General features: G+C 45.3%; 1 protein-coding gene across 1 annotated transcript; it reads right to left on the bottom strand.

Annotated features, from left to right (window-relative positions):
• Positions 1-7,227: 7,227 nt before the first annotated feature.
• LOC100864698 (uncharacterized) lies at positions 7,228-11,354 on the bottom strand. The gene is made up of 4 exons (XM_031918935.2): positions 11,198-11,354; positions 10,656-10,981; positions 8,047-8,157; positions 7,228-7,692 (listed from the first exon to the last, which is right to left on the bottom strand). The coding sequence occupies exons 1-4, from the start codon at positions 11,339-11,341 to the stop codon at positions 7,455-7,457; spliced, it is 819 nt and encodes a 272-aa protein (XP_031774795.1). The 5' UTR covers positions 11,342-11,354; the 3' UTR covers positions 7,228-7,454.
• Positions 11,355-11,557: the final 203 nt, after the last annotated feature.

Genomic DNA, 11,557 nt, shown 5'->3' with positions numbered 1-11,557 from the left:
AGAGTCTCGTCTTCCGCAGTCTCCGTCTCCGTTTCGAACCGTTTGCGGTTGTTCCATCCGTACGAAGATACACATAGACGAACCTGTTTCGTTCCTCCACAAGTTGAGCGAGGACTATCAAAGACTATCTCTTTCCGTAACGGAGGATTCGGCAGTGGACGTGCAAGACAATCACGAATACCTCGACCCGTTACTACAACTTTCCTTTGATGCTTAAACAAAGATGCTTATGAAAAGATAGAGAAAAGTTTGATCCGACCGAAATGATTCCCGATCTCTTAACGATCTTCCCATTTCCCTCGACGAAATCCGGGCCGAAAAAATAGGGCTGAACAGAATGATGCTCGAAAACAGTTGCAATACGAGTCGAAATATAAGTATATAGAAATAAATGCGATTTCTTTTTGCTTTTATTTTTTCATAGAAATGATAAATAACAATTTGTAAACTAGATTATTTCATAAGTAACAATATTTCAATAGAAATTACAGTGTTGTGATCGTGTGCCTTGTGAAGTAGTGCCTTTGTTCCAGGGAATGTGATAGTATTACGCCTACAAATAAATAGTATACTATAAACAAAAAATTATAAGAAATGCTCATCTTGAATCAACATTTAACAGGAAAATACTTACTCTATAAATTAATAGTCCTGCATGGCACGTCACTGATCACTGGATTGCTTCCATGTAAATGTTTCGTATCTTGCGTTTCGTAAAAGGTATTATTCATTAAATAAGAATTATTAAATTTTACTTCGAAAACTAAGGCACAAAATCACTAGCCCGGTCGCTTTGCAACGTAGATTACAAGAATCGTGATCTTCTTGTAACAACTAAATCACGATTGGAACTGAGAAAAATTCATTCCACGAGTCTCACTTGTGTTATTCACGTGTTTGGGTCGAAATCTTCATCACGAGTCAGACTCGTCATAATAACGGGAGGCAAAGAGTGTAAAATTACAAATTGTGCGGAATATATAAAGATCAATTTACCCTTCCAATGACGCGACTAATTATCCACGATCGAGGGAGACGAAGAGAAATCAGAAACTGTTGATTTTCACATGGAATGACAAAGTGGCAAAGTCTCGCATCAAAAAAGCTGCCCCAATTTTTGGATTCAGGAACAAGTGTTTCAAGCGCAAGTTGGGCGGGTCACGATCAAGAGTTCCGGAACCGGACAGAAGAGGGCGCCTCCTTCGGCGAAAGAGAGAAAGAGAGATATCGCGGGTGGCAATCGTCGAGCTGCTCGTGGAGGCGATACGCGTCCCACGAAACGAAGTTAATCGAAAAGAAGCAATTTGTCGAAGGGTGGGAGGGAGGGAGGGGAGGGGGGGGGGAGGTGGAAGTACTGCGGCAGCGGAGGAGAGAGGCCTCCTGAAAGAATCAATACCCTCGCTCGTCGCAGCAACGAGAGCCGGTTTTTCGCGGCTTCAACCTAACTCCATACGTTGGAGAGGAAAAAAAGAAGAAAAGGAGGGGAAAGGGGGGGATTCGCGAGGTTTGCCGTGGCGTGAATGAATAATCAAACGAGGCGAGGGATGGATAGGCGGGCACGACAATAACGGGTCGGCCGGAGCCCTTTTGTCCCCCCGTCGAGACAGATTATTAAACCCTTAAGCGGCTGCGATGGAGATACGGGGGGGGGGGGGAGATGTGTTCTCGGAGATTGTTTGAAGGAAACAACAGAGAGAAATCGGAGCAAAAATGTTTATACCCTTCCTCCTCCTCCCCTTATTTGCTCGAGAATTTATTTCGTTTAACGAACTCTCGCAATTCTTCCTCGCCGAGTTTAATTTCCCGTCGTGTATTTTCTAAATTTTAAGAATTCAACCATCCACGAGCTTTTTGGCTTTCCTTTTTTCTCCTTACACGGATCTTTCTTCTCGTCCTCGCGTTGCTATTATTCCGGATAACGCGAATCCCGCGTCGTTGTCGGATCGTTGGCAAATATAATAGATACGAATAACCGCGGATAACCAAAGTCCCATCTCTTTCGATTTCAATCAAATTCCTCGTCCATCCATCCCGACGTGGATATAAAATCTGACTCTTGACCGAGTTCAACCGAGTGTGTATCACCCGAGTTCGATTTATATCGAGTGAGAGGGAGAGAGAGAGATAGGGAGAAAGAGAGAGAATTCGATACAACGAAAATTCAATCTCCGTGATTGCTTCGAACGAGAGCCTTATTAATGAAACGGGTCGTTATATAGGCAAGGGGAGGGGAGAGAGAGGGCGTCGATTTTAAGACGAGAAAAGAAAAGGTTGCTCGTTATCGATCGAACAACAGTTGAAGGATCCAGTCCACGAGGCGAAATTGAATTTCCACGTGATCGTCCCCACCGCGTGTTTAATTATCTCACCCTTTTATGATACAAGCGGACCGTTGTCTGGCGGGATCGTAACCGATTCTCGTCACGTCACGGCTGCCAATTCTTTTCCTTTCAATTTGAACCGTTTAAACGGCGGGAAATAGTCAAGTATGGACGTAGCAGTTTAATCCTTTATGAAGCGGAAAGTGGCGAGGCAACGGAGCTACGTGTTTCGCGTTTCAAAGCATAATATTTAAAGAAACACGAATACTTTCCACTTCCCTCGCTCGGCAGGGAATACTTTGTCTCTCTCCCTCTCCCTCTCCCTCCCCCCCCCCTCCTCCAAACGTTGATAACAAACCTCTATCTGTTTCTCTTAATCCAGAGAATATATCCGAATATAACTCCGTTATATTTCAAATATTTGAATACCGGGCCGGGCACCGGTCTCCACGGACGAAAGAAAATTTAACTCGGGTCGGATTTAGATCGCAATATCACGGCCCACTGTATCCGCAACACGAGCCGTCCTCCAACAAGAATTAATATTGCTCCGATTGAAATTCCAATTTCGTCCCGTGTATTTCGCTCCGGAAAAAAAAAGGGAAGGAAGAAGATCGATTTTTAAGGGAATTTTTCATCGATCGATCGACCTAAAAAATAAATAAATAAAATGAAAAGTAGGGGGATAAAGAAGATGCGCTCGAAAAGAAGACATCTCGATCCAATCCAAGTATCGATCATAGCGACACGCCACTTTGCGGGTAAACACCCGGTCGAAGAAACACGCTTCCGTCTCGGTCGGCGGCCATTGTTCGAACCGAACAATCGAACAAACCAGCGATGTTACCCACCTGACTTTGATTCGCTCCATCCCTAAGAAACGAAATTTCCCCGATCGAGAGGAGAGCACATCTTTCATTCCATTTCCACCGCTCTCGATCGGAAATTTCGAGGTCCGATTATTAATAACCATCGTCGAATTTACTCTCGCGATCGATCGCGATCGATCCCAGGCCACTGTTTGCATTCCGCTCCGTTTCGAAAAGCGGCGCGTGCATGAGTACCACGGTCACGTCGTCCATTGCTCGTAATGAGACTAATCGAATATTAGAGAATGCGATCGGTAACGCGCGCTCCTCCCGGCATATGGCCTGTTTGCAGATTCGAAACGCGTGACTTCGCGATCGTATTGCCTTTGTTATCGTGGCGTGATCCGTTCCCGATCCCCGATAATTTCCATCGGAGAAATAAAGAAAAACTTTTTTTTCCAACGATCCGGAAATCTCCGTTCTTGTTTTCCTTTTTTCCTTTTTTTTTTTCGTTCGTGTTCCAAAAATTTTAGAATACACCTCCGCTCGATATCGACGGTGGGAGGAAGAAAGGAAAAATTGGTCGAGTAGCGCAAAAAGCCAGGAATCTGTTCGAAGAACGGAGGATTATCCGAGTCCCCTCCATCGTGTGACCGCTCTCGATAGTAGGTAGCCACTTTTGTTGTGTGCGGTTGGTGAACTTTTCGTCGGCAACTTTCGTCCCGAGAAGCAAGCAGGCAACTAACTTCCCCCTCCCCCCCCTCCAACACCGCTCGTTTCGAGCCGGGAAAAGTTTTTCTCCATCGTTGACGAAAACGAAACCGCGTGTGCACTCTTTTCGCTCGATCGCAACGATAGATCCATAATCGAGAGAGAGAGAGAGAGAGAGAGAGAGAGAGAGAGAGAGAGAGAGTTCGTACGTATAATTGAGAAACGGCGCGATCAAACAGATTGTCGTGCAAGCGTCTCGAAGGAGGGACGTCATCTCGAACGATGATTCTCCCCTCCATCGATCATCAGCCATTAGCCGAGCTCCCTTAGGTGATCCCCTAAATTAAATTCTATCATCCATTCCCGTGATGGGAATAATCAGCCGCGATTTGCCGCGAATAGAAATTAATCGTTGCGAGAATAATTTACTACTTTCCTGTTTACTTGACAATTAAAGAAGAGAGAATAAAATTCGACGAGTGAATAAGATTCGAAAAGAGAATAAAGGGGAAAGGGGGGATGATTCGTTTATAAAAATCATGGATGCATCGTGTTTTCAACTCGAGGATACCGGTAATTCCGAAAATGCGCTTTGAAAAACCGTCTTATGCATAAATGCCTGCCTCCGATACCGGTGTGGCGAGGATGAAAAGCGTGGCGGCGAGGAAAAGCGACGAGGGAAGAAAGGGAAAGAAAGGAAGGAAGGAAGGAAGGAAGGAAGGAAGGAGAGGCGGCGGCTCTTTGCCTCTTCTTCTTCTTCTTTTTTTTTTTTCGACCCAAGGGAGCGGTGGTTAACCGTACGGAATCGGCGGTGTCGTGGAAAAGAGGGTTGTTATAAGCTGCCTTACACCACGCCCGGCTTGGCCCCCGAACCGGGGCGGTGTCACTGTCACGGAATCGATAACTGTTCGCTCCCGCTCAATTTTCTTCCCAGACACGGTCTAACTTCGCTCTATCGTCCCCTATTGTTTCCTCTCTCTCTCTCTCTCTCTCTCTTTTCCTTCTGCCGAAAATCTATCTTCCTCCCTTCTTTTTCCATTCGAGAAGGCAGATCGACGACGCATCGGCTAACTTTTTCAAAATTTCTTTTTTAAAATTTCATACATTCTACGTCCTATTCCTGTCCTACCCTTGCCTCGAGGAGTCCGCCAAGATTTCTTCTCCGTGGATTATACGAAGGAGGAGAAGGAGGAGGATACGAGAAAATGGGGGAAACGAGAGGAGTGTAACGAAGACGGATCCCGTGTTATAGTCGTGTACACGAGCAACGCTCGTCCCATTTAAATATCAATTTGAAGCAACGTTCGCGGCGTATCCCGGCTATGTAGACCACGTCCTACCGTATCCCCGCATCGCTTCTCATCCACGGATATCAGCTCTTTACGAGGGTTCGGATGCGGCACGTCCGACCACGTACAAGGCTGGCTGCTCCACCAGCTCATCTACTTACGCTTGGTATTCCACTCCGTTGTCCGTGGTACACGGCCAACGTATAACCTATTTACCCACGTGTCACGTCTGACTACGCCCCGACTTGTTCCACTTTATCCCTTTTACGCGGACTACATCACGCGTTTAAGGCTATTCGATCCGGTCCAATGTTCCTTCTTGTTCCTTCCTCGCGTTGGTGAAATTGTTGCTCGATCGATTTTCGTATATTTTGTAATAAAAGAAAAAGGGAGGGAGGGGGTGAAAAAATACACCATCTTAAATAAATCTCGCTTCTTTTCTTAACGACTTTTACGCTTTTTAAAGGTATATGAAATATAGTTTTATATACTCGGGCGGCAGTTTTGAAACAGTGCGCGCCGCTTTGAAAACCAACGAGGCGAGCTTATCTCTCATCCGTGTCATTTCCTCGTCAAACATAGGGGGAATTTGAGTCGAGGGTCCATTGCCGGGTCAGTGAAGCGTTGCTTAACAAACGACGCGGTGAAAACCTCGGAAATCTTTTCTCTGTTTCTCGAATTCTCGGGATTATAATAACGATAAAAGAGTGTAAAAATAGTGTGCACGGCCGGGGAAGGGTCGTGACGCTTGATGGAAACGGATGATTCGTCACGAAAACCGGGGAAATCGTATCGTTTTCTTCTCTCGAGAGAATAAATCCAAAATCAATTTCTTCCGTTGGATCCGAGGAGAGAGCTTTGCCCTGTTGTTGTTCATCGGTGGAAACGGTGACGTGGCCGAACGCGAAACGATTTTTCATCTCTTATCGTCCACGACGAGGGCGCCTCGTCACCGCGAGGCCAAAGCGGAAACCGGTGGCGCTCGATGCGCGCCGAGAATCGAATGGAGTAAATCTAAGAGAGGAAGGGAACGAAGAAGAGAAAAATAAACGTGGAGTGGATTACTCGTGTCCGGGATTCAATTTCGTTAAGTCCCTTGTTTCGCATCGATGCCTCTGATTGAAACGTTGCCATCGATTCGTTCACGCTTTCGAAATCGACGAAATTACGGACGCAAGAATCCGTTATCGCAAGATAAAAATCGTATCTTGTTAAAAATCGTAATCTCTCTCTCGTCGAAAGAAAAACGGGGCAGATGGAATTGAACGAGGATGCAAAAGCACGCATTAACGAGAAAGATCGTACAACAAATTCAGATCTTATTCGTATCCGAGTCGAATAACAGATGAAATTATTGGAAAATATATTACGAAAAAAGCAGGTGTCGCCACGATTTCCAACGGTTTAACATCTCGCGATACTCCATCGGTTCTTCTATTTCGATCTGCATCTGGCGATCTGGATCATGCTCGTGGACGATCATGCGAGAAAACTGAGTCTCGCTTAGCTCGAAATAGTTTTCGCGATCTCGAAGGTGTTCGAACCTCCGATCTAATCCTATTATACCGAATTGTACCAGGATCGTAACAATATTACAAAAGAATCTTTATTATCGATTCGAGTCGGCGAACCGAACACGAACTCGGATGTATCCTCTTATCCGTCCTCGTGCACTCATAGCCCCTGCTTATTTCATAGCCCCGAATCCCATCTAACCTTCCTCCTTCACCGATAGGTAAGCTCATCCAATTACCGAAAATGTAGTAATGGTGCACGGAGTATCACCATTCTCGAGGCCGGTGGTTTATCTTGCCGTCCATATACCTTCTTTTTTCTAACCGCTTTACGTATTCGCTGCGAAGGAAATAATCCTCGGCGATTCACTTTCCATTTAATATTTTATGCACGCCGAACCGGTCCGTCATTTTTGCTTCGTTCGTCGCGTTTCTGACCACATATATTGAGATTGAAAATTTTCAGGGAATACCTTTGGATATCCCCTTGGTTGGCAACCGTAGTCGATTATTCCCGAAAGATGTTCGTTTGCAAGATGTGGAATATGTTCGAAGAGAATAATCTACATAATAATATTCATCGTTTTCGAAACGGTGTAACAATTTCTTCAATTCTTCAAATCAAAGTATCTTTGTAAACGCTAAATACACGATCTTAAAATATTCCTATATCCACTGCTCAATGCGGGATCAATTTTCGTCAACGTTGAAAAAAAAAACTTCCCTCCGCGCAAAATCAAAGGATCCCTATTTCCTCCTCTCGGAATCGAACCAACCGATTTCCCGTTCCATGAAATTCGCCCTTCCGCGTTACTTCATGTTGTACCTGGCCCAGCCCCCGTAAGAGTAAGATTCGTCCGTGTATTCGGGCGTAGCAAGTGGAGGGCTCTCAGCCGCGTCGTATTTCCCGAGGGCCATGTCGATCAGGGAGAGGCTGCATCCGGCGAACATGGCGGCGCAGTCGTGCCCCTCGTGCCCCGCTTTCCGTGCCCTGCTGTACGCGTGATGCTCCTCCGGCTCGTGCTCGAACAACCGTTTCAACGGGAAGCTGCAACAACGCGGAGAAAAGCGTAACGCGCCTTTTTACATCGAGGAAAGGGGTGCAACAGCTGCGCGAAAAGGGGGTGTCGCGAATCACGAGAGAGGGACGAGAAAGGATCCTCTCAAGGAGGAGCTCCTTTCAAGCTTATTTGCTTAATAAAATTCGTCTCGATCCCGTTCCTTCTTCCGAGGGAGGACGAGATTATTCCGAAATCCCATCGATCCCCCGGCCAAAGCTCATCACCCCTTCCCTCCCAGAGAGGGAGGAGAGAGGAAGGTGGAGAATCCGCGCAGCTGGAGCCCCAATTTTTCTTTTTTTTTTCTTTCTTTCTTTCTTTCTTTCTTTTTAGGTGAACCTTACGAGAACGATATCCTCATCATTTCCTCGACCAGGGTGTTCCCTTTCGGAAGCAATCGTTGCGAGGCCTCGCAGAGCGCGCGAAGAATACACGTTCTACCGTCGAAATTCATGCTGAAAGAGTCGGAAATAGGAGAAATTAGAACGGGGAAAGATCGATGGAAAGATAATCTGAATGAAAAAAGAAAAATATTATACCATGTACGGGGAGAGGGGTAACGAAAAGATTAAAAGCGGTGGTTATTCGAGAATTATTCGAGAAGAGGGAAACGCGTATTAATAATGTATCGTTGTTGAACGTGTTTCCAAGTTGCACGTGGTTGTATGAAAGGGGAGGGGCGGTGTTTTCTCATCCGGCCTCCTCCCTCCGCAGAAAGATTAAAGTTGCCTTTGAGGCGGCGGCGTATCAAAAATTCGTTCCCCTCTCCAATAATTTCACTCTTGATTTGAGTGGCCGCCGAGCTGCGATCGATCTTTGCGAAAGAAAGTTATCGCGCAAGATATGAGATATGAAAGTTCTTGCAACCTGTGCTCCCTCTTGATATACATCAAAAAATAATAGGCTAAATTACGAAACGCGTCTAACGCGCGATTCGCCCTCGAAGAAACGGGCGAAGAACGGTATAATCGATGGCGATCAGTTGCTCGAAAGTGGAAACTGCAAAAAAGAAGAAGAAGAAGAAGAAGAAGAGGAGGAGGAAAAAATAGGAATGGCGCTAGAAGAGATCGAACAATACGTGATATTTGTTTAGAGGACAAGTAAGGACAAGTGGAAAATATCGCGGAGAAACGAGATCGTATCCGCCAATTCGGTCGAATGTCCGCCATTAATTCGGAGAGACTCGTCGAAAGGGAGGATACAATCTTGGATAGAGAAAGAAACCGAGTGAAATTACTGGCAGAATGGTTGGTGGGGTTAGACTATCTCGTTCTTATTCCTTCCCTCCCCCCCCCCCTAAAATATTTTATCCTTTATCTCGAGATTAGAAGAATTTCTCTAAACGATTCTAAAGGCTCGTTCGATGCTATCCTTTGTTCTTCAAAAAGCAACTCGGTTAGCTAACCGTCGAATTCGAATTCGAATTAAATTAAGGTGAGGACACTGGCACCAAACGTATATTGAAAATAATCCGATTTAACGACTCGTGTCTGGGATTGAAGAAGTTGTGAAACTAAACTTGTTCCACAAATTTTCTTCAGAACGGGGCGAATACGAATGAGAACGTTGAAAGAAAGGGCAAACAATAGGGAATCGTCTGGCCCGAAAAATTGATTCTACGCAGAAACGGAGAAAGGAAACTGTCATACAACGAAACGGTCATTTCGAAAGAGACGACGGTATTAGAGTGGTGCTTAAGGGTGGTAGTGGATCGGATGACGGCGCCTTATCCAGACTGGAACAGTCGTTGGAAACGGGGTGGTGGTTGGAGCTTGTTTCTGAATTATCCTCTCGGATCATTTCTCCGGTTCCAGGCTTAACGACAAAGGGGTACGGTACGGTTTCTTCTTCTTTTTTTACGCTTCGTTTTTTAGCCAGACATTTCACGTCGATAAGCCAAGTTAGGGGAAAGCTGGTTGATTATTTCCCTCGGTTCACGGGAGAACGAGAATAAAAGAAGTCGGACGCAATCTGACGCGATCTTTCGAAAAGAAATTGAATCGGGCGTCTCGTAAATAACGCAAGTTTGATCGGTTCCAATATGTGATCCGTGACGAAGATAAGATAAGATGAAGTAAAGCCGAAAAGAAAAAGGAAAAAAGAGAAAAGAAAATCGAATAAAACGAAACTTTATAAATATGTATAGTCGCAAAGAGTCACGTGTAAGTTTCGAGTCACGTGGCATCATGCAAGGAGATCATGCAAGGAACGTCAAAACAATTGGACGAGAATACGAAGTAAGAACAGAGCGAAGCTAGGGGGAATCGATATTCCTCGGTTTTTCCACGATCTCGACGAGCTTATACGAGCCATCGCCTTTCGCCGAATCCTCCCTCCCCTGCTGTCTCTTGATCACCACCGTCACGATACATTGACGTTTTACACCAACTCGGCCGAAATACATCACCGCAGATGACACGGGAAAAAAACTCGCAGACAGCTCGCCATAAAGGCCGACTACGTTTCCCTCGATCACGTCCAGACTACTAAAGCCGCCGTTACGTTTTATTATCGAGGCTGCCACTCGAGGCTGGCGCACTTTGTGCAAATTTATTCGTCCCTATGATTTTCAAATGGGAGGAGATCGGCGCTTTTACGCCGCCAAAATGGATGGATACATTCCCGAGAATATTTTATCGAAGCCGGTTAGAAGGGAGCGGTTAATTTTTTATCCAACGTATTATTATTCATTTCCGCTCGCTTTATTCGCTCTTCCCTTTTTTATCGACCGTTGATAACGGTCGTAAAAAATGGCGATACGTAATGAAAGAGCAATAGATGCCTTAAATTCTCAGGCTAGAGTCGCCATTTTGCTCCTTTTTCTTCTTCTTTCTTTTTTTTTTTTTTTTTTTGCATCATTAGATATCTCTCCGATCCGTCTACCCACGCACAGATCCGATCTCTCCTTGGAGATCCTTCTTTTTTTAACAGGATAGCAAAAATTTCGACTTACGCGTTCATAATGGTCTCCAATTTGCTGTAAAGCTCCCGCCGATGTCTACGCTGCAGATAGTAGTAGTCAGGCTTGAGATACTTCCTCTTCCCGGGTTTCACGTAATATTTGTCACTGTTCCATCCCGAATACTTGACCACGTTCTTGTCGCTCGGATATTGGCTCCCGTATTTCTTCACCGGTTTCACTCGGTCGTGTCTCAATTGTAAAAATGGTTCGAGGGCCGGTTTGCTTTCGTTGGGCAAGTCGTAAGAGATGCCCCAATTGATGCCCTCCGTGAAGATGTTGTCGGGTGTCACAGTGTGCACCGTCACGCAAAGAGCGATCTGTAAGAACGAAAACGAAAAATTATTATTTATTTACGGGGAAGGATGCAATTTGTATAGCATCCTGCCCGAACTGAAACGTCAGAGACAAAGGTAAAGGAAAGAAAGAGTGTTACGTTCGATACAGTGTGATAAGATAAAGAATAAAACGGATCGATTATTTTCACTACGTGATTAAGATTACGTGAGCAAGATTTAAGAGTAGAATGGACTTACGGAGAAAGTTGAACCTTCGGGAAAAACGACGTATCTCCTTCTCCTGGATAAACGAGCGTCGCTGTCGGAATTGACTCGATAATCGGTGAGCAGAGTGCAGAGAAGTATCAGAAGGAGGAAGCGACGCGCTTCGTTTCGATTCATGGTCGAGATTCCTGGAAGGAGAGGGGGAGGAGAGAGAAGAAGAAAAGTGAAAAGTTAGTTCGTTTCGAAAATAGCTGAATTGGAAGCAGCTGATCCAGATGGCGTCACTGCACGACCGCCCGTCCATCCGCCCCGATGGAATTTCATTAACGTCAAAAAAAAAAAAAATAAGGGGAGAAATAATCGAGGTAAAACGCGAGCTGCAACACAAGTATC

The sequence above is a fragment of the Apis florea genome, unplaced genomic scaffold (assembly GCF_048593485.1).
Source record: "Apis florea isolate Af1SG1 unplaced genomic scaffold, ASM4859348v1 contig_1615_pilon, whole genome shotgun sequence".
In the NCBI taxonomy this organism is placed as follows: Eukaryota; Metazoa; Arthropoda; class Insecta; order Hymenoptera; family Apidae; genus Apis; species Apis florea.
The sequence above is the reverse complement of the archived record's forward strand: the minus strand, read 5'-3'. Positions and strand labels throughout refer to the sequence as shown.

Coding starts and splice junctions, on each gene's coding strand:
- LOC100864698 (XM_031918935.2), bottom strand. CDS start 11,341: ATGAATCGAAACGAAGCGCGTCGCTTCCTCCTTCTGATACTTCTCTGC. Junction 8,158..10,655: donor TTGGAGACCATTATGAACGC/GTAAGTCGAAAT, acceptor CGACTCTTTCAG/CATGAATTTCGACGGTAGAA. Junction 7,693..8,046: donor ATGATGAGGATATCGTTCTC/GTAAGGTTCACC, acceptor GCGTTGTTGCAG/CTTCCCGTTGAAACGGTTGT.